At 60.4% G+C, this 21,962-nt stretch overlaps 1 protein-coding gene across 1 annotated transcript in view; it reads left to right on the plus strand.

Moving 5' to 3' along the window:
• The window catches only part of WWP2 (WW domain containing E3 ubiquitin protein ligase 2), a 31,038-nt gene that overhangs the window by 5,510 nt on the left and 3,566 nt on the right, over window positions 1–21,962 (plus strand). The window contains exons 5-17 of the mRNA XM_066557450.1: window positions 2,791–2,937; window positions 3,651–3,747; window positions 8,097–8,332; window positions 9,204–9,420; window positions 13,911–14,000; window positions 14,299–14,473; window positions 17,293–17,347; window positions 18,815–18,896; window positions 19,160–19,288; window positions 19,434–19,512; window positions 19,626–19,697; window positions 19,782–19,870; window positions 20,878–21,037. Of these exons, the coding sequence (XP_066413547.1) occupies window positions 2,791–2,937; window positions 3,651–3,747; window positions 8,097–8,332; window positions 9,204–9,420; window positions 13,911–14,000; window positions 14,299–14,473; window positions 17,293–17,347; window positions 18,815–18,896; window positions 19,160–19,288; window positions 19,434–19,512; window positions 19,626–19,697; window positions 19,782–19,870; window positions 20,878–21,037 (1,628 nt within the window). The remainder of the gene's footprint in view (window positions 1–2,790; window positions 2,938–3,650; window positions 3,748–8,096; window positions 8,333–9,203; window positions 9,421–13,910; window positions 14,001–14,298; window positions 14,474–17,292; window positions 17,348–18,814; window positions 18,897–19,159; window positions 19,289–19,433; window positions 19,513–19,625; window positions 19,698–19,781; window positions 19,871–20,877; window positions 21,038–21,962) is intronic.

A 21,962-nucleotide genomic window follows, 5' to 3' on the forward strand; every position in this document is an offset into this window, starting at 1 on the left:
TATCCCTTCCCCTAAACTCTGTGTTCCTTCTTGGTTTGGAAATGTCCGTAGAAGGTTTAACTTGCCCCTTGCTTGTTCCTGGAGGGACTGTAGCCATGGCATGGAGTCATTCCTTGTGGGAATGCACAAAGGTTGAGCCAGTTTTCACCTGCTTAGCACCAGGGAGCTTTGATTCATCCCAGACAAAACCTGGACGATCACATGGAGCTGTTGGAATGGGACCTGACTGGCCTTTGCATCCAGTGGGACTGGGCAAAGAGCTTGGCACTAGGTTTGGGAAGCTGAGACACTGGGAAGCTCATTTTGACTGTCTGTCTGAAAAGCTTCTGGGATGCAGCTGTGGAGATGGAGCCACCTCACACAGGGTCTTCCAGAGGAGCTGCCCATCCCGTGTGGCAGCTCCCTGGGGTCAGACACGTGTGGTTCCTGGGGGTCCCAGGGCTGGGGCTCAGCCCGGGGCCGTTATCACGCCGGCTGGGAGCAGCCTCGTTTCGTGGAACCGTAAATCCGCTTAATGGGCTGGGTGGGAATTCCAGCTCACCTCTGCTAAATGGGAGCTCTGATGCTGCGTGCAGGGCACTGGAAGTAGCTGAACTGAGACCTTATTCAGGACCAAATCACCCCCCGACCCCCTCCCAAAATAATAATAATCCCTCTGACATTCTGGCAGCCGGCGGGACAGAGGCAGCCTTTGTGCCGGGCCCTCCGGGGGACCTGCCGTCGGAGCAGCAGCAATGTCCCTTTGTGCGTCCCGCACGCTGCACGGGGACAGGGAGGGGAAGGTTCTGCCAGTGTTTATTTTCTTTAAAAAAGCTGGAGGGGGTGGAGGGGGGGAGAAGGAAGCCGGCTGGGAGGTTCATGTTCACATCCTCCACTTGGAGACACCTCGTCTTTGCGCCTCAGCCGGGCGCCCGCACAATGAGCGCTTGTGCGGCCCCGGAGCGCGGCGCGCGCGGAGGGGGATGGAGGGACCCTGGAGAAAATGTGGATTCCTACGGCTTGGAGGAGCCAGGGGGGAAACAGGGTCTGGATTTGTTCTGGTTTTTGGCCGTTCTCAGTAGCATCTTCTGTCTCGGGCTCTTAAAACTGTCTGTGAGGTCGGTTTCCCAAGGAAGCAAGCGGAGTGCAGCTCCGTGAGGCAGAGGGGAAGACAGGCTCAGCAGGATCCCTTGTTGCATGATGGTGATCAGTGACAGAGCTGTGCCCCTGTGAGCGTGTGCCCCTGTTGTGCAGGAGACACCTGCCTTCTTGGCACTAAAAACTGGAGACTTCCTTCAGATCCACAGGTGCCACCTGTCCCACAGCCCTGTGTTCACTGCAGACCCTGTGTCACTGCAGACCCTGGGTCACTGCATTCTGGGGGGCCTTGGTCAAGTCCCAGCGTGGGACAGCTCGCAGCTAGAGGTGGGCCAAGGGCTCTGTGGGGGTGTGCTCCCATCCTGCTCCTGCTGGCTGAGCCGCACCCCATCCCCGCGTCACACTGGGACAAAGCAGGTTGCTAAAAAATGGTGCCATTGTGTCATGAGCAATCCGTGTATAATAAAAATATTATTTGAGCAAATGAGTCAGGAAGCGTCTGGGCTAGTGTCCCAGGCTGGTGCAGCCAATTTTTTCTGGCCTTCTGTGACGGGTGTTTCAGTCTGGCTGGCACTGGCAGGCATTGCTGTGATGGGGTGGGTGCTGAGGGCTGTGCTGTGCCCCCATTGCCCCCAGGGACCAGCAGAGCCAAGCTGATGAAGCCAGACTGGCTCACACAGGAGGGAGTGGAGCTGGCAGCTGTCTCCAGGAGCCTCCCAGCCCATGGTACCCTCTCCAGAACCTTCTGTGAATGCTGTCCAGTGCTGCAGCAGAGTGTTCCTGTTTGGGGACAGCCCTCTGTGCTGGTTTTGTTCAGTGGAGTTGATGCACAGGGATGTGGATGGAGGGATGCTCACCATCCTGCAGGACCCCTCTTGCCCCTTGTATCATCTTAAAGGAGCCCCTCAGTTTGGGAAGGACTTTGAGACGCTCGAGTGCGTCCAGAGGAGGCAGTGAGGCTGGTGAGGGGCTGGGAACACAAATCCTGTGAGGAACCACTGAGGAAGCTGGGGGGGGGGTTCAGCCTGGAGAAAAGGAGACTCAGAGGTGATCTCATCACTCTCTACAGCTCCTGAAAGGTGCCTGTGCTCAGGTGGATTGGTCTCTTTCTCCAGGCAGCACTGACAGAACCAGAGGACACAGTCCTAAGCTGTGCCAAGGGAAATTTAGGTTGGATATTAGGAAAGAGTTTTTTATGGAAAGAGTGATAAAGTTCTGGAATGGCCTGCCCAGGGAGGTGGTGGAGTCACCATCCCTGGGTGTGTTTAAAAAAAGATTGGATGTGGCACTTGGTACCATGGTTTAGTTGAGGTGTTAGGGCATGGGCTGGACTTCATGATCTTGAAGGTCTCTTCCAACCTGGTGGTTCTGTGAAATCCCTTGGCTTTCCTGCTGGGATCTGCCCTACAGCCCCAGCTCCTGGCCCTGAGCGATGGGGGTCCGGGTGTCACAGCCAGGGCCGCTGGGGCAGCTGCAGCCCCACTAAAGGGGTGAAGGGATCCTGAGGGCTGGTGCAGGAGCGGGTGGTGGCACTGGCCGGGGTCCTCTGGCAGTGCTGGTAGGTGTGTGTAGGTGTGGGGCCAGCACTGGTGGCCCTGAGGGCGTGGGCACGTTGTTCTTTGGGGATGGGGAGGCCCGGGAGGCTGGCCCGGGGCTGGGCCGGTGTCCCGGTGGTGACTGGGGGTCTCTCTCTGCATGTCCCGTCTGTGGCAGTGGAGAACAGGCAGCTGACCCTGGACCTGCAGACGGAGAACAAAGGCGGCGTTGTGTCGGGCGGAGAGCTGACGGTGTTCCTGGACGGGCCGGCTGTTGCTCTGGGCAGCGTTCCCGTTGTTCCCGACGGCAGTGCCGGCTCCGAGGGTGAGTGTGAGGGTGAGGGTGAGTGTGAGTGTGAGTGTGAGTGTGAGTGCCCGGCCCGCACGGGGAGCGGGGCGAGCTCCGGTGTCCCGGGCCAGCACCCACCCCCGCCCCCGTGCGGCCCCTGCCCAGCCCGGGCCAGCCCCGTGGGCTCCCGCTGGTGCAGGAGGCTCCCAGCAGCCTCCCCTGCAGCCTGGGAGGAGCAGCCCTTCTGCAGCCCTCCTCCAGCCTTCCACACAGATCAGCCCCTTCCCTCGCTGGATCAGCCCCTTCCCTGCTGGCTGTGAGGGCTGGGGAAGTGGTGTCAGTGTCTGCTGATCCACTCATGAGAGCTCCCCGTGTCAGGGCATCTGTGGGGTCATGGGCTGGTGGCTGATCTCTCAGGGTTGCCAGGAGAGCAAAGCTTGTACAGAACAGGGATTGGTGCACTGCTTTCCCTTGGCTCCTTCTCTTTGTTGGTGGAAGACAAAACCTGTGCAATCTGGGAGCTGTGGATGCAGTGCTGTCCTGGCACTGCCAGCTCTGCAGAGTCCTGTGTCCTGCCTGGGGTGCTGGGCTGTGTGGTGTGAGGCAGGGGGTCCTTGGGTGCTGGGGGTCTGCCCTGCAGGGGATGAGGCTGTTGTGCTTTTGGGGCTCCTTTCTGGAAGGTGGGAGGGAGGGAAGGGAGGGTAGGTGGTTCAGTCCTTTTCTTCAGCCCTTGTTCTTCCCCCCTGCAGGGTCCCAGGCACCTGGGCGGGACCCCAGCAGCACAGCTGTGGCCACGGAGGGCCGGCACCAACCTCCCAGCACCAACTGCTTTGGCAGCAGACCAAGGTGAGGGTCCCACGCCGTGTGTCCATTGCTGGGGGTTGCTGTGGCTGTGTCTGGATTGTCCTTGTGCTCTGCGCCCCACTCCAGATCTCCCAGTGAGCCCCTGTCACACAGCACACGGGAGGTCTGTGCTGGGGACAGCAGAGCTGGGAGTGCAGAGGAGTGACTGCACAGCTGGGCTGTGGCTGGCCTGAGCCTCTCCTAAAGTGGTGGTGTCTCAAGGAGTAGCAAGTCTGTGATGGCTCAGAGAGTTTCCACCAGTTGCTCCACTGGCAGCTGAAAAAATGATCTGAGAGTGGGGCAGGCTGCGATGAGGCAAACCAGCAAAGTGGGGTCCCTTAAATTGGAATCACAGGAGCCCCAGCACTTGAGCACAGCCCTGGCCAGGCTGGGAAGCACAATGGCCCTCCAGGCAATGGCCAGAGGGAGATGCTTACAAAGGTCCAGGGAGAGTAGGAGAAGCAGAGCTGCAGGGAAATAACAGCTGCTTCCAAAGGAAGTGAGATGCCTGGGCAGCAGGCCATCCTCAGCTGGCTCCATGCCCTGCCCTGCCCTGCCTCCTTGCCGGGCTGGAGTGGCTGAGCGCTGCTCCTTTTGGAGCTGTGGTTACTGAGAGACGTGTCACACTGTCAACATGGAGTTGAATTTAACACCTATTTATATTTCCAGAGCATGGCAGTGGCCCAGCAGCCTGTGCAGATGTTCTGGGTAGGAGTGTGGCTGTGGAGAGGGCGCCTGCAGCCTGTCCTGGGAGCTTCTGCGTGGCCCAGGCTCAGGAGCACTCTCAGCTACAAGCTTCACCCCTCGAGCTCTTCTGCTCCTTCTTTATCTGCTGGGCACACACCAGAGCTGATGTTTTTGGCTCAAAAAGTGACCTTGTCTTTCCATGCTGTGTGTTCATCTCCCACCCGAGGAGGGCGAGGGATGGAAATTGGGAGCAGTTTGTGAGCGCAGATCGTGCCCTTTTGTGGTGGCTGCTCCTGTTGATTCCTGCTGTCCAGGTGTTAGAGCCTCCCCAGGGGAGGGAAGTGCTCAGTGACCCAACTGAGCTGGGCTTGGCAGGCACTTAGCAGCTCTCAGGAGGTGCTAGAAAACCTGCAAAGAAAATCCTGGTTTGGGAGGCTGAGCCTGGGCACTGCTTGTTGCCCATTCCCCACTGCCTGCCCATTGGCTGTGAGGAGTTTGCTTCAGCTGTCACCTTGAGTGTGGTGACGTCTGTCCAGGGCTTGTGCAGGGCACCTTGAGACACCTGCCAGGTGTGCCTGCCATCAGCCATATCCCCTGGCTGCCCTGCTGTGGAAAGCTCTGAGCTAGCTCTCAATCCATGCTGTACTACCTGAATTTGGGGTTGCTCTGGACATACCTGCTCAGTTTGATGTGGTGCTGCTCCGTGGGGCAGAGCACTGCTCTCTGTACCCACAGAGGAGGCAGCTGCACACTCCAGGGTGGAATGTGGGTCCCTTGCACTTGGGAATGTTGTTTGATGGTTGCTGTGTTTATACACAGAGCCGTGTTTATTTTCTTGGGCTTGGTGATGGATGCTGGCAAAGTCGCTCAGCGGCAGGATGGGAAGAAAAGGGGCATTCTTTGCTCCTCAGCTATTTCCACACTGTCCCTGCAAGGGAAATTGCTTGGTCAGGGCTTCTTTTTCTTCTCCTGAACAAATGTCATCTTGGGATTTGCTGCTAATCTTGGTGATTGGGTGTGAAATTCCACAGCCGTCTGTGCAGGGAGAGAGGGAGCTCTGGCTGAGAGCTGGGGCCATGGGTGCACAGCCCCTGTTTGTGGAGGCCCTGGCACAGGTTGCCCAGAGAAGCCATGGCTGCCCCATCCCTGGCAGTGTCCAAGGCCGGGTTGGACGGAGTTTGGAGTACCCTGGGATAGTGGAAGGTGTCCCTGCCCATGGCAGGAGCTGGAATGAGAATGAGCTTTCAGATCCCTTGGCACCCAAACTATTCCATGCTTCTCTCATCTGGGTGCAGGGGGATGTGGCTGCCTCCCCCCTTTGGCAGGAACAGGGGGAATTTCTCAGCTCTGTGTTTTGGGGGCTGTGCTCTCACTGCCTGCATGGCTCTGAGGCTCTCCTGGTTGTATCCCAGAGCTTGTGCCCTGCTCCCCAGAGCCAGTGCTGGCTCCAGCCTCTGCTCTGCCCTCCTCCTCCTCGGCCACAGCTTGGGCTCTGATGTGCTGAGTGAGGCCAAGACATGCTGCCACCTCTGCTGCATCTCCTGAGGGACCCTCTGGCCATCCCAGCTGCAGGAACTGGCCATTCCTGGGCTTCTTGGCTGGGGTCCGTGTTGGCCACCCTGGCGAGGGGACTCCACCTTGGCAGAAGGGGAAGGGGAAGGGTTGATGGCACCTGGCTGATGCCACTTTACTCGTTGGCCTCAGCCCAGGAGGGGCAGTGGGGCAGCCAGCCAAGGTCCCAGAGTCAATGGGGGACGGCAGAGTCTTGTCCCTGGTGTGGGAGAGGGGCTGCCATCCACACACCCCTCTCCATCCCACCCCACCTATTCCCATCCGTGCTCTGCCTGGTTTTTTCCTTGCTCCTATTTTAGCACACGCTCCCATCCCGCCGCGCTCTGTGGCCTTGCTGGGTTTGTTTCCAGTGTCTATTAAAAGACAATGCCCAGATGGGAGCACTCGTAGGAGGGCTGGGCTGGCTAATTCAGGCTGGTAACCCTGTGCCGCCAGCTGGCAGCCTGGAAACATCCTGTTTTGGTTTCTAAAAACTCCCTGGGCAGTTCTGAGCTCATCTGTGCTGAGGAGGGCAGGGACCAGACCCATCCCATGCTAGAAAGGTTGCTCCGAGTGGGACAGGCTGGTGGCACCTGCCTGCTCCCCTCTGGCCAGGGCTCTGGGGGCTGTGCTGCCTTTGGCCTCCCCATGGGGGAACTGTGGGGAGAGGTCCCAGGCAGCTTTTGGGAGGGAGGTGGGTGGTACCAGTGTGCCCTGCTGAGCCCTGGCAGTGAGGGGCCCCCTTCACCTCCTGATGGGGGAAGAGCAGCCTCTTCTCTCCGCACAGATGCCCCATGTTGCTGGGTGCTGGTGGCCAAAGCAAACCCCAGCACGGAGCTGTGTCTGGGGGCCAGCTGGAGTTTCAGTGTCTGAGGAGCCCCTGGCTGGGGGTCTGTGACTCACCCAAGTGGTCACAGCAGCTCGTGCTCTCCCCGTGGCTCTCATTTAATCTATTTTCAACAAATCTCCTGCTTTCCCATGTCTCCTCCCAATCCCAGCCCTGCCATGAGCCGCTCCCCAAGGAGAGAGCTTTGGAGCGAGTGGGAGGGTTCCAGTTGCTGGAGCTGCTGAGAGTGGCATGACTGATCTGTGCCCTGTAGCTGCCAAGCTGCTGTCCCCTCCCAGCACCAGCCCTGAGACTTGGGGACAGTTTGTGGGTTTTGCCCTTTTAAGGTAGATGTTGGCTGGGAGAAACTGATGTCCTTTTCCCTGCAGTCTCTACCCTCCGTGGTTGCTGCCTGGGCTGTCAGCCTGGGTGGAGGTGCCTGGGCTCTGCCTCTGCTGCTCAGGCCCCCCAGATTTGGGATGACAGCATCTCCCCTCCTGCCCTGTCCCCCTCCTCACTCACAGGAATGAATTCTTAAGGTGAAACCCAGCTTTTTCAGGAATGCCTTTGTGCTGCCTTGGGGCCCTGGATGGTCCAAGGCAGTGCGTTTGCTTGGGGGGGCTGCAGGTGCTCTGCCAGTGAAGGCTGGGCTGCCCTGGCCATGGAGAATGGTGGCAGGTGAGCTCCGGGGTGGAGGTGACCCCCAGGAGATGGAGCAGCTGCACCTGAGCTGGACACAACTCGTGCTGTGATTTCAGCTCTCACCTTTCCTGACTGCTGGTTCCCTCCTTTTCTGGAGGCCACGGCTGCCCTGGGAGCACCTTCCTCCCCTGCCTCTGCGCTAGGCTTGGAGCCAGGCACAAGGCACTGGAGAGGGTCCCCACCATGGTGCAGGACCCAGGGCTGGTGTGGGATCTCCTGGGATCTGCAGGGGTGGATGGAGCAAGCTGGGATCCACTGTAGTGAGCAGGTGTCTGGCTGTGAGCATCCGGGGCCATTCCTTGGCATGTGGAGTGCCCACCTGTGAACAAAGCAAGGTGGTGTCACCCAGGTGACTCCTCCATGGCTCTCTGCCACCAGCAGGAGTGTGCCAGGACTGTGGGCGGGTCTGAGCAGGCAGCATGAAGCTCCAGGCACTGCCCTGAGCAGAGGCACAGAACCATATCCTGGCCTTTCCCAGGGGACAGCAGTGGCTGTGCTGGGTAGAAGCAGCAGAAGCCCAGGTGAAAAGGCAGCAGCGGTGTTTTCCATGTGATGTCTCTCACCTCCTGTGCTCCCTCCCTTGCAGGACGCACCGACATGCGGCCGGAGCAGCCCGGGGGAACGCGGGGAGCGGAGAGCAAAGTCCCAGTGCCAGGAGCCGGCACCGGCAGCAGGCCAAGAGCTCACAGCACACCAGCACAGCCACCAGCATGGCCAATGGCGTGGCCACCAGCATGGCCACCAGCACGGCCAACGGCGTGGCCACCAGCACGGCCAACGGTGTGGCCAACGGCACGGCCACCAGCACGGCCAACGGCACAGGTGACCAGTGCTCGTGGGAGGTGGGGGCAGAGCTCAGGGATATTCACTGGGGAGAAAATGAGTCTCTGCTGAGATTCATGATGCATCTTGTAGTGCCTGGGAATTTTGTCCCTGTGCATTGGTGGGTCTCATTCTGTCTCTTCTACAGAGCGTCTGTAGCTCTTCAGTCTCCTTTCCATGAGGGTTTATACTGCTTTTTCCTACAATGGTTCTAATTGTTTGGGCTTCCCTTACAGTTTTTTATGTTTCTCAGCTCTAGCTCCTGGAAATATGTCCGCATCCCTCACTGCTTTGTTCCTTGTTCGTGGGTTTTTATAAAACTTTTGCTTTACCACTCCAGCCAGGATATTTTGTACCAAGGGTCCTCCTCAGCTTGGCTGCCAGGTCTCAGGGTTTTGGTATCCAGTAAATATTCCTCTAACAAATTCCCTCTCATTTTTTTGCTCTGTATTTTCCTCCTCAGCAGTTTTCTTTGTAGTTTTCCTTTGCTCTGTCTCTTCCCTTTTCCAAAGGTTCAGTGGAATCCAGCAACGTTTAGCTCTTTGCAGTGCTGCTGACTTGTGGAGCCTGGGTTTCACTCTGCCTCAGGGGAGATGCTGTACCCACTGTTTTGGAGCTCCTTCTCCTTCCCCGAGTTCCTGTCTGGGATGCAGCATGTTTCCGTGACAGAAGAGACCCTGGGCAGAAATGCAAAGCACCATCTCAGGATGGAGGCCATGGCAGTGGTTGCCAGAGGGGTCTGGGTGTGAAGCAGGTGCTGCCTTTGCTGCAGGCTGGCAGCACTGAGAGTGCCATGCTTGGCTTGTCACCCACCACGTGCTCTGTTTGCTGGTGCCCTCCCCGTGCTGACCTCCTGCCCTCTGCTCCGCAGTGAACGGGGACGCCGTGGCTGCCGTGGACATGGACGAGGACAGGCCGGCAGCAGGGGCCAGCGCTCCCACCCCGGCGGCGCCCGGCACGGCCGAGGGCTCCTCTGCTCCTGCCCCTCCTGCCCTGAGCGGCTCCAGGGAGGCAGAGGAGGCGGCCTCGGGCCCCAGTGCCCCCCCGGCCCGGGCAGCCGTGCTCGCCCTGGATGCTCTGCCCCCCGGGTAAGCTCTGCCCCCCGGGTAAGCTCTGCCTGTGGGGAGAGGGGGGACAGGAACCCACTGGGACACTGCTGTGTGCTGGGATCAGGGGCTGTTCGAGGGAGGGAAAGAGCTGCCCCAGGAGCTGCTGGAGATGCTGGTGCTCAGCTGAACAAGGAGGACCTGGGGCAGGTGCTGGGGATCCTGTGCCCCTTGCCTGGCACAGCCAGTGCTCCCTGCCTGCTGTCCAGGACTCTGGGCTGGCGCCTGGCCTGTGCCCACTGGGTGTTTGGGGCACTGAACAGTTTGGGGTGGCATCTGTGCCCGTGGAGCAGCAGAGCCCTCTGCTCTCACAGGGCTGCTCAAGGAATCAGTCAGAGGGAAACGCACAGGAGACTGAGTGTGGATTTTCAGGGAGCTCCCACTGAGCAGGAGGGCACAGACATGCTCTAGGGACACCACAGAGGCATTGGTCACTGCTGGGGACAGGGGGGCAGGACTCCTGAGTAGTGATGCTCATTCTCCTTGGTGCAGATGCTGCTCATCCTCCTCCTCCTCCAGGGGACGTTGGGAAGGGGCTGGAGGGGAGTGGGAGCTGCTGGCTCAGGGTGGGGGCAGCAGTCGGGTCTGGGCTCAGCCCCCAGTGTGCTGCAGCTGCACCGTTCTCCCCTTGTGTCAGAGCCCTTGCATTCTGGGCGGGGGGTGAACTGGGCTGTGTTTGGGATGAAGGGAGCTGTTTATTTTGCTTTGGCTGAGGCGATGCCTGGAAGGTCAGGGCCCTGCTCGCGTGTCAGTCACAGGTAATTAGGGTTAACGGCTCACTGTGCCTTTATACAGGAGTGTGAGGGTTTCTGTTCTCCTGGCCTGGGCGCTTCCTGTTTCCAGGCAGCTGGAAAAGTCCAGTGCTCTCAAAAAGGCCTTTATTCCAGCCAGAGCTTATGCCCCTTTCTGCTCCTACCAGGTAGACTGAAGGTCTCCTTTTCCCCACCTGGGTTGGAAACAGGCTGTTGTTTCTTTGCCGGGGTGGGGAAGCCTGCAGATAGCCCTGGGTTCCGGAGGCTGTGGGCACTGCTTTCTGAGACACACCAGGCTGGGTTTACCTGGCCCAGCCACATGGAAAGGTGGCCCTGTCCTCCTTGCCCATCTTCCTGGGGAGCTCACACCAGAGAATCGGTGTGTCAGAGCAGGGAGGAGGATAAAGCTCTTGTGCTTTGGGAGCTGGATGGAGAGGAACATTGAAGGGGTGGTGAGGATTCTCTGGGCTGAGCTCCTGGAATCTGGGGTCTCTGGAGACACCTTTGATTAGCACCTTCTGTGCTGGCTGTGGCATCTGCAGGGGGAAAGAAGGCAGCACGAGCTGTGCTTGTGCTGTGCTGGCCTGGGCAGGGGAGACCAGAGATCAAGGGCTTCCCAGGTGAAGGAGAGTGTGGAGTTGAATGCATTGAGGTCTCCATGGTGTGAGCCCTTCCAGGGAGCTGCCAGAGCAGGTCCTGGGCTAATGGGGATTTGCTGAACTGGGATTGCACAACACTGTGTCCCTGGGGTGGTGTAAATGAGCTCCTGCAGTTCTCCTGAGCCCTGATCCAGGGAGGCTGGTTTTTGGCGGGCTCCCCTCACCACAGAATTATTCTGACTGGTGGTTTGGGGCCCAGCTTGGGAGATGGGGCTGCAGGAGAGCCCCTTGCTGGGCTGGCTGTGAGAGCACTGCAGGGCCCATGGGGGTGGCTCCTGCTCTGCCCCTCCAGGAGCAAAGTCCCCTGCAGAGCTGCCAGGCATGTCCCTCCCGTCATGCCTGAGTGTCTCCTTCCTTCCCTGGGAGCGTGGGGAGCTCTCACTGCAGCCTCTGGAGGGTGGCCCCAGCCTCCCTGCTCGTTCTGGGCTCTGACAGACGCTTGGGTTCATGTGGGGATCCTGAGCGATTTGCTGTGCTCAGATCTCTGTGTCTCAACATCTGCACCAGGTGTGGCGGCTCAAGGGCATCCCTCACACAACTGGGAGTCTGTCCTGGGGGCTGGAGAGGGCTGGAAGGAGTTCTGAGTAATTCCAGCCCGACAGTGCCCAAAGGCTCCTTCACGCGCCCTGGGCAGTGTTCCCCTGCCTGCGGAGCCGGGCGTGTGTGTGCTGCCCGAGGCCTCGGGGGTCCCAGCCTGGGCTCCCAGCTCTGCTGCTGGCCTTCCAGGGTGGATTGGCACCGAGGGGCGGGGAGGGGGCCGCTGGCTGTGGATCCTGTCAGGGATGATGATCCTGTGTGGGACAGGCGGGGGGTGTGAGGCACAAAGAGGTGCTTTATGCTGCCTGGCAGAGCCCAGGGCTGTGGTTTCTTACGTAAGGAGGGCGTTTTGTTTGGACTGCAGGGCTGCCTCAGCTCTGCCACTTCCCACTGCCTGCGCCTCCTTGCATCCATGGCCATTGAGAGCCTGTGGGCAGCTGGAGGAGAGCTGGCAGGGACTGGCATGTTGGGTGCTTGGTGGTGCTTGTGGGGAGAGCTCCCACCCCACCATCCAGTGCTCCCAAAGCCATGGATCTCCCATGCTGGGGGCCGTGTGGAGCTGGGCAAGCTGGTCTGAGCAAGGATGGTCCCCAGTGTCCCCATCTCTGTGTGGCAGCAATAGTTCATCACCCCTGGCTCACAGGGTGAGGCAGCCCTCGCAGATTCACTCCTCACATCACCCAGGAGCTGCTGGTGAGCAGTTTGTGAGCTCATCAGTGTTTTTATAGGGGGTGAGGTGGGGACAGGGGACATCAGGCAGTAGCTGCCACCACCAGCAGCTCTCCCCAGTCCCAGGTGGCTCTTTGCAGTCACGAGTCCACCTAGAGGGATCCAGAAACCTGGAGGAATTCTCATCATGGGAATCCTGGTCTCTACAGCTGCAGGAATGGTACCTTCCAAGTCCTCAGAGCTGTATGGATCAGAGCATCTGCTGTTACTGAGACTGGAGGGGCTGTCCAGGGCAGTTCCACTGCCTTAAAAGTGCCTGGGCACCTTCTGCCATTCATCTCATGGAGTAGACCTGCTCATGTCTTAGGACACCCCAGCTGTGCTGATTTTCTCTTTAGAGTTTTCACTCTTGTTTTACCTGTCCTGGTGCTTTTATGCTTATGAAGCACCAAGTTCCTGGTTTGTAACCAGGAAACAGGGTGGTGTCAGGCTTGGCAGCCCCTCACCCTTATGGTGCAGGGGCACAGCAGGTGCTGCCTTGGACTCTCCCTCAGGGACACCCACTGGTGTCTGTGACCTGTTCCAGGGAGGAGAAAGGTCCCCTGCTGCTGACTGGAAGCAACATGTTCAAGTTGGCTCCACAGAGGCTGCAGTGCAGCTGAGCTGTGTCACTGCAGGTGTGTGGCTGTGCTGATGGCATTGCTGTCCCTGGCTGTGGTGATGGCATTGCTGTCCCTGGAGCTGTGGTGATGGCACTGCTGTCCCTGGAGCTGTGGTGATGGCATTGCTGTCCCTGGAGCCGTGGTGATGGCATTGCTGTCCCTGGAGCTGTGGTGATGGCATTGCTGTCCCTGGAGCTGTGGTGATGGCATTGCTGTCCCTGGAGCCGTGGTGATGGCATTGCTGTCCCTGGAGCCGTGGTGATGGCATTGCTGTCCCTGGAGCTGTGGTGATGGCACTGCTGTCCCTGGAGCTGTGGTGATGGCATTGCTGTCCCTGGAGCTGTGGTGATGGCATTGCTGTCCCTGGAGCTGTGGGGCTGACCTGGGATGAGCCCAGGCTGTGGGGCACCAGCACTCAGAGCAGCTCCATCCCCAGGGCTGCCTGCTGCCTGCCAGCCTGGGCTGGCTCCCCTGCTGCCACACAGAAGCTGGTGTATTAATTTCCTAGAGCTTTTTGTGGTGATTAATTGAGACAGATGATTGAATGGGGAGAGAGGCCTGTGGGAGCACAAGTGTGGCAGGAGAACACTTTATCTGTCAGCAGCTGCTGGCTCGCCTCCTCTGCTGCAGGATAAAAGCTGACAAGAAAGCACAGGCTCCACAGAGCATTCACCTTTGCCAGGGTAAATTCATGAATGAATTCACACAAAGAATGGCTGCAGCGTGGCCCTGTGAAGCCAGGCTTGCTGTCACCTGGGCTGTCCTCAGGGCCACCCCAGCCTGTGGCCACACACATGTTTAAGCTGTAGCTGTCAGCAGCAAGCCCAGGGCTGCAGGGAGGGATCCCAGCCCCAGCCCTAATTCAAACACTCCCCTCTGAAGATGTATGAAGAGAAACCAAACAAAAACATCAGAAACACAGGGCATAAAACTGACCCTCTGTAAAATCCTATGCTGACCTTTCTGGGGGAAATTAGGAATTTATGCTCCAGTTATGCTTGTTGAGGAAGCAGAGTGCTGCAGCCCCTCTCACAGAGTCTCCATCCAGGAGTAGGTGCCATGCAGAGCTGTCAGATAAAGGCTGGAGTGCCAAGGATGTGAGGGGCTGGGCTCCCTGACCCAGCAGGGGCAGCTCTCTGAATGTTCTTGGTGCCAGCAATACCACCTGCCTCATGAGTTTGTTTTCCTTGCAGGTGGGAACAGCGGGAGCTGCCGAATGGAAGAGTCTACTATGTAGACCACAACAACAAGACCACGACATGGGAGAGACCCCTTCCTCCAGGGTAAGGGGCTGGGGGCTCCAGGCCTTGGCTCAGTCACTGTCTTGGAGAGGTGTTCATGGCATCCTGGTGGGAGCTCTGCTGCATCCCAGCATCCTGTCAGGCTTCGTGTGCCCTTGCAGGACCTACTCAAGGAGTTACTCATCCTGTGTATTTCCTTTTGGTGGGTCCCGGTCATAAGAGCCCCTTTAGGTGTGAGAGCAGTGGTTGTGCTGGAGCTGGGCACGGAGCCCTCGTGTCGGAGGGTGTCAGGACCCGCGCGGCGTGAGCCCCACAGTGACAATTCCTTGCGTGCTTCCAGGTGGGAGAAGCGCGTGGATCCTCGGGGCAGGTACTACTACGTGGACCACAACACCCGCACCACCACGTGGCAGCGCCCCACGGCCGAGTACGTCCGGAACTACGAGCAGTGGCAGTCACAGCGCAACCAGCTGCAAGGGGCCATGCAGCACTTCAGCCAGAGGTTCCTGTACCAGGTGAGAGCCAGGGTCTCACCGGGGCTGCCTGGGAGCCACGGGGAGGGGAAGGCACTTGCTGGGCTCTGTGGGGTCTGTGTGAGCTCAGAGCAGTGCCTGGATGGGAGCCTTGGGGGAGTGACGTGCTGCTTTTTATAAACCAGCTTGCATGGCCCTGAAGGGTGGTGGGAGGTGTCCTCAGCAGCCTGTCCCCAAGGTTTCTCCAGTGCCAATGTGGCCAGCTGCACATTCTGCTGTGGCTCCCATCAGACAAGCCTTGCTGCTGACCTGTGGGGCTGCAGAACCTGCTGTTGGAGCTGAGGGAGCTGTGGGAGCCTGGTGTGTAGCAGGACAGGAGGCTCTGGGGCCTGAGCTCATCCCTCCCCAGGTCTCTGTTGGGCTGAGGACAGCGTGGCTGGATCCTGGAGCTGGAGGCCTGGGGTACAAGTGGGGAGGGAGGGCTGCAGGAGCCAGGGACCAGAGAGTGCAGGGAACAAGCTGGACTTGCCAGCATCCTCCTGCTTCATCTGCTGCTTTCCCCTGTTCCTGGTTTGGGCTGAGTATTTGTGTTTCCTTGCTCAGGGAATGGTCTCAGCCATTCTTTTCCTGAGCAGGGACCACACCTGTCCTGGCCATACCTTTGCCATGGATGTGGTGTGGTGTTAGTGACTGTGGGCTGCAGGGAGAGCAGTGCTTGGGACAGGGCCAGGCTGGAGCAGCTCTGCCTCCTGGAGCAGCGATCCGGCCCCATGCAGGGGTGAACCTGCACTTGTACCAGAGGCAGGTGAACAGCTGTGGAGGGAAGGTGGGCAGTGTACAGGGACCAACTTCTCATTGACTTTTGCCTCCTCAGAGAAAGCCAGGGGTCCCAGCTGGCACTGGAGTGGGCTCCATCCAGGAGCTCAGCTGCTCTCGGGGAGGGGGTGTAGTGCAAAGTGCTGTCTGTGAGGGACACAACCAGGGCCGCTCCCGGGGCTGCGGGAGCAGCTCAGCCCCCTCCTCTCCTGCCTGTCCCTCCCTGGATGTCTCTCCAACCCTTCCAAGCCTCACAGGCAGAGCTGGACCCCCAGTGCTGTGCTGGCCCTGCCTGCACCAGGGGCTCCCCTGGGAGGGCTCCCACCGTGCCCAGCGGGCTCTGGGCTGTCCCTCCTCCCTGCCAGCCCAGCCCTGGAGCTGCTCCAGGCCCTGTGACTCGTCCTGGCCACGCTCCGCCGAGGGAGGGGCTCGGGCTCCAAATTTAGCCCGATGAAACGATTGTACTTTTTGTTTCGAGTTCTGCTGCCAGCAGTGATGGCTCCTGCTCTGCCCCCTGCCCCACAGGGCCTTTCTGCTTGACTTGCTTCTGCCTCCAGCATCCCTCTGCCCTTGCTGGAGGGCACAGCAGTGGGGTGATGAGCAGTGGGGCAGAGCCTGGCAAAGGCACAGTTTGGGGGGCTCTGGTGAAGCCAGGGACTGTTCTCCTAGCAGATGCCCCAGTGCCACATCCTTCGCACAAAGGGTCTCTGGCACAGGGGCAGGTTATTCCCAGGGGCTGTGGGGAGCAGCAGGAGCTCTGCCCTGGTAGCTTTCATTAGCTGTTTTGAGGTGCCAGTGAGGTGGTGCCCCTGGACACCACTCGGGTGCCTGTGTGGGCAGCCTGTCCTGGCAGGGAGGGAGTGGACACTGCCCCAGTCTGAGCTGTGCTGGCCACTTCAGTCCTGGCACAGGGGTTGGGTACAAGAGACAGAGCTCGAAGAGGGGCACAGACTATGCCAGGCCATCCTCAGGGTGCTGGCTGCCACGAGCTGTACCCACTCAGGCTTTGGTGTCTTCCTGGGAGTGGGGGGCCCTGGCACCCCGAGGGCTGCAGGCAGGAGGGCCAGGTCTGGCTGCGGGTGCATTCCCTGTGCCCAGGTGACTCTGTTCCATCCCAGCACGGGAAGCTGGGACACAGCCCCCCTCCAGCAGATGGGTTTTTACCTTTTGGGTAATGATGCGTTTCTCATTTAACCATTAGAAGCCCTTCCAGCCCTCTCCTGCCCCGGACCCCGGGGATCCTCCATCCCCAGCGGGGCCGGGGCGGGGTGTGCAGCCCCGGGGCAGCCCCGGGGCCGGTGCCCGCAGAAAGGCGCTTTGTGAGGGCCGGGGGCAGCACCAGGGCCGGTGCCCGCAGAAAGGCGCTTTGTGAGGGCCGGGGGCAGCCCCGGGGCCGGTGCCCGCAGAAAGGCGCTTTGTGAGGGCCGGGGGCAGCCCCGGGGCCGGTGCCCGCAGAAAGGCGCTTTGTGAGGGCCGGGGGCAGCCCCGGGGCCGGTGCCCGCAGAAAGGCGCTTTGTGAGGGCCGGGCGGGGGCTCGGAGGGCGCATCCCGCACCGGCCCGGCCCGCGGAGGAGGGGGCCGCCGGCCCGCCAGGAAGCGCGGGGCGTGGACAGCGCTTGTGGGAATGATTTCATTGGAAAGGCCTGCGATATTTTTTCCCCTCTTGTGTGTGGTTCTTGGAGGAGGCTGGAGGTGTATGTGCAGGGGACGCCGAGCAGCCGCGCACGTCCAGAGCCCTCCGGGCCGTCCCGCTGCCCTCGGCCGGCACAGCCCCTGGCCCCTGCCCCGCTGCCCCTTGGCTGCCCAGCCCCTGCTTAGGCTGAGCTTCTGGGCTTTTTTTTTCCCCAGTTTATTTTTTTATTTGCTTTTGCTTTTTTTTGTTTCTTTTTTTAACCCCTCTTGAGTGTGCAAGTTTTTTTTTAGTTCCCTGGGAGCTGTGGGCCGAGGAGAGGCGAGTGGAAGCGGGGCTGGCCGGCTCACCTCTGCGCTCTGCTCCTCCAGCCATCCCGGCTCTGGGCTTTATTCCGTGTTTTTGCTCTCTCTAGTCCTCCGGAGCCCCGTCCGACAATGATCCTCTGGGGCCCCTTCCTCCCGGCTGGGGTAAGTACTGCACTGCCTCACCTGGCCCTGCACGGCCCCCGGGGGACACTCCTGCCACCCGCAGCAGGACCCTGCCCGTCCCGAGGGGTGCCAGCAGCTCCCTCGCTCCCGTGCCTGGCGTTACTGGGAAGGGTGAAGGGTGGCCATGGAGCCAGCACTCCTGTGCTGGGCTGCACGTGGGACTGACTCTGCCTGTGATTCCAGCGATCTCTTATATGAAATTCAGCTTTTTTCCCCCTGCCTTCCCCTTTTTCTGGAGGAGTTCCCAGTCTCTCTCAGCTGCTGAATGCAGAAGTGCTTGTGATTGTTCTTTGGAGTGGGGAAGATCCCCAGCGGGGGTGGAAGTCCTTGCTTGTCCCTGGACCTCTCCTCTGATGAGCAGGGATCTGTTCTCTGCCGTGCTGCCTCCTGGGATGCTCTGCCTGGGTCTGGAGCAGGGCTGGGAGCTCGTAGGAGCAGAGCTGGTCATCCCCAAGTGGCCCAAGCATTGTGTGCTGGGACATTTTGAAAAGTCCCTGTGGCACCCCCAGGACAGAGAGAACCCCTCCATTGTGAGAACATCCCTGGAGAGGGCAGGCTGGGATGCTTGTGGGTGCAGCTGGGCTGTGCTGAGCCAGGGAGAGCAGGAGAAGGGTTAAAATTGTGGCAGCTTGGAGCAGGACAGAGGGGCCAAGGCTGCTCAGGCAGTCTGCAGGGGCAGTGTCTTTATGAGGGTGGTGGTGGAGCCCTTGCTGGGTGTCCCCTCTCCATCAGCAAGGAGAAGGGACCTGTCCCCAGCGCCAGCGTGGCGGGCACAGCACCATGGGGTGGGGGTTCCCAGGATGGATGGGATCCCTGGGATGGATGCAGTCCTGGCCATCATCTGGGGGCTGCTGCCCACAGTCCAGGAGTGAGATGGAGCAAGGGGCTGGCACTGTCCAGAAGGGCACAGGGAGGTGACAAGGTGTCCCTGCCTGCATGGTGCAAGGCTGAGCATGCGGGAGTGACACAGTACATGGAGAAGGAGGAGGAGGTGTGGGGCACACACAGTGCTGGGGAGGCAGGGGGTGTGTGCAGGGGTGGCTGGGTGTGTGCTGGAGCTGTTTTGTGCCTGTGTGCACACAGGAAGGTGTGTGTGTTCACACACGTGTGCACTGGAGCAAGGCCATGCAGGCAGTTTGGGAAAGCACCTGTGGATCCGTGTGGAGAGACACTGCTGTGTGTCCCAGGAGGGTGTGTGGCTGAGCACAGCCCCTGTGCTGGCCTGGCAGGTCAGTGGCAGTGCTGGCCTCTGCCCTGGCACCTCCTGCACGCTGGCACTGCCAGGCTGAGGCAGCTCAGGCACGCAGAAGGAGTGTGGGGTTTACCCTGCCTTTTCCAAATGAGCCAGGGAGGTGGAATGGGGGAGCTGACAAATTTCCTGTGAGCTGGGAAGGGGAGGGCTGTTCTCAGGACTCCAGCTAACGCTTTCTATCCCTTTTCTCCTAGAGAAGAGACAGGACAATGGGCGAGTGTATTACGTGAACCACAACACCCGGACCACGCAGTGGGAAGACCCTCGCACGCAGGGGTAGGTGGCCGTGGAGGGAGCAGGGTTTGGGAAGGTGCAGTTCTCCAGGGACTGGCCTGCACTGAGGCCATGTGTCCCACAGAGGGAGGGGGAAGCTCTGACAGAGCCATGGCCATGGCCAGAGTGCTGCCCAGGCAGGACTCCTCTCCCAGGGTGTGGACAGTCACTCTCCAGTCCCATGAATCCTCCCTTGTGCCTGGCACAGAGCTGTAGTTGAGGGGGCCCCCAAAGGGCCTGTCTGGTGAGCCCTCCCTTGCCAGCAGGATGATCCAGGAGCCGCCGCTGCCGCCGGGCTGGGAGATGAAGTACACGAACGAGAGCGTGCGGTACTTCGTGGACCACAACACCCGCACCACCACCTTCAAGGACCCGCGCCCGGGCTTCGAGTCTGGGTAAGCCCTGAGCAGCACATCTGGGGGCTCCTGTGGGCTCTGACCGAGGAGAGCTGTGCCCCAGTGACCCTCATCCCAGCTGGCTCCTGGTGGGGGCTGCTCAGGGCAGGCACGGGGTGTGACCGAGGCCCTGCTGCTTTGGCAGGAGCAAGCACGGCGGCTCCCCCGGCGCCTACGACCGGAGCTTTCGCTGGAAGTACCACCAGTTCCGCTTCCTCTGCCACGTGAGTAGAGCTGCTGTGGGCAGCTGTGTGGGTGCCCTGAGCCCTGTGGGCAGGTGTGGGTGAGGAGAACCGTGCCAGCCTCACACAGCCCTGTGCCTTTGCCCCGCCTGCAGTCAAACGCGCTGCCCAGCCACGTGAAGATCAGCGTGTCTCGGCAGACGCTCTTCGAGGACTCCTTCCAGCAGGTAGGGAGGTGCTGGGGCAGTGCAGCTGGCCTGCAGGAGTGCAGCTGGCCCCGGCCATGGTGACACTGCCCTGCTCGTCCCCAGATCATGAACATGAAGCCGTACGACCTGCGGCGCCGGCTGTACATCATCATGCGCGGGGAGGAGGGCCTGGACTACGGTGGCATCGCCAGGTGAGCGTGGCCTGCTGGGCCACAGGGCCGTGCCCTGCCTGTGCCCTGTGTCCTGTGGGCAGCACACACACGAGGCAGCGGCACTCAGGCAGAGGAGTCCAGGGGCATTCAAATGGGCAACTGGCTTTTAGGAGTGGTGGAACACCCTGAAAGCATCATCCCAGCCCGTCCCTGGCAGTGAGAGCACAGGGGACCCAGCTGGGGCTCCCCTGCTGTCCTCAGCTGAGGGGGCAATGGGCTGAGTGGCCTCGTCTCTCTGCAGCAAACAGGCCCTGGTGTTCCCAGACAGTCAGTGTGTGCCAGGGCAGACAGGGTGTGATGTGGTTGCTGCAGCCCTGCTGCTGGGATGATGCTACCACAGGGCATGGGCTGTGCCTTGGCTGGAGGGGGTCCAGTGTCCCTGGGAGCCCCCTCTGGCTCAGCTGGGACATCTCCATGGAGCTCTGTTGCCATGTCCCTGCCCGCTGCCACCCCACGCTCGCCTGCTTCCCCTCATGGGGCTGCTACCCCGGCTCCTGCTCCTGCTCCACCTCTCTCCGTGTCCTGCCAGTGGTTTTACCCTATGGTAGGTTACGTCATGCTGTTCTACCACAGGGTAGAACCACGGACAGGATGCCGGGGCTGCCTCCACGTCTGAGGATTCCTGTCTGCCTGCACGGCCGGGGGAGCAAAGCCAGGATGGTGCTGGCCCGAGCTTGGCGTGGGGCTCCTGGGGCAGCGCGTGCGGAGGGACTGGGTGCACTCAGGGTGTGTGTGTGTGTGGGACAGCCCAGCTGGGACTGTGTGTGGCACTTGCTGAGGTTCCCAATGCTCTGAGTGGGGCCTGCAGCAAGCTGGCATCTCCAGAAACACTTCACAAACCCCATACAGCACCTTGGGGAGAGGAACAGCCTCACCCAGTCACACCAGTGCCCAACACCTGCCTGGGGTGGGCACCCGCTGGTGCAGGGACACACACTGTCCCCTCCCTGAGCTGCTTGTCACCGTGTTCCCTTGTCTCCTTCCAGGGAGTGGTTCTTCCTTCTGTCCCATGAGGTGCTCAACCCCATGTACTGCCTCTTTGAGTACGCAGGCAAGAACAACTACTGCCTGCAGATCAACCCTGCCTCCTCCATCAACCCCGACCACCTCACCTACTTCCGCTTCATCGGCCGCTTCATTGCCATGGTGAGAGCTGGGGGTGGCACCAGGGGTTTGTGTCCCCCTGCAGAGCAGGGGACAGTGTGGTCAGCAGGGCAAGGGGCAGCTCCGTGTGCCACAGCTGTGCTGGGCTTGGCACTGTTGCCCTCCCTGAGCCCCTTCTTGCACACGTGTGGGTCAGGGGGAGATGGGCCTTTAAGGGGGTGTGGTGGGGTGATGTATTTTAAATCCACAGAATGGCTGTGGGGCCAGAGGAGACCTGGTTTCCCAGGATTGTGGCGGGGATGGATGGCTCCAGGTCTTTGGCTGTCACCCCAGGTACTGTCGGGTCTGCAGCTCCAGGGACTATTTTTAGTCCCAGCAGTGTGAGATTTTCCAGCTGCCCAGGCTCCGGAGCAGCTCCTCCCGTTTGTGTGGGATTGCTCAAGGCCAGTGTGCCCCGGGCTGGCAGGGGGGCTGCTGGGCTCCCCCAGCCCGGGAAGGGTCCCTGGCCCGCAGCCCCACAGGGTGTGCGCGGGGGCGGCGCCGGCCCCGCTGTCCTGCCCTGCCCTGCCCCGCCTCGCAGGATACCAATAAAACCCCAGACTATTACTCACCGCTGGGCCGTTCTAGACAAGCGTCTGCATTATTTTTGGCTGCCTTTGCCTCGGGGCTCCTGGAAGCCAGGGATTCAGGGAAGCCACAGCACAGCTCTGTTTAAACAAGTGCTCTTAATAGAGCTGTGAGGGGAGAGGGAGATGCAGTGGAATTTGCCGTGGAGAGGGAGAGGGGCTGCAGCCCACCCGGCCTGGGAAGTGCTGTTGGGGCAGCCCACCCTTCCCCTCCATGTGTGCCAGCCAGGAGCAAGTGCCATAGCTCAGGAACCCCTGAATGAGTCCCTTCTGCCCCGTGGCTGCCCCGGGCTGGAGCACTGTCTTGCCCCAGGGCTGTGTCCCAGGGTTCTCTGTGACCT

Source organism: Molothrus aeneus, chromosome 11, assembly GCF_037042795.1.
Source record: "Molothrus aeneus isolate 106 chromosome 11, BPBGC_Maene_1.0, whole genome shotgun sequence".
Classification (NCBI taxonomy): Eukaryota; Metazoa; Chordata; class Aves; order Passeriformes; family Icteridae; genus Molothrus; species Molothrus aeneus.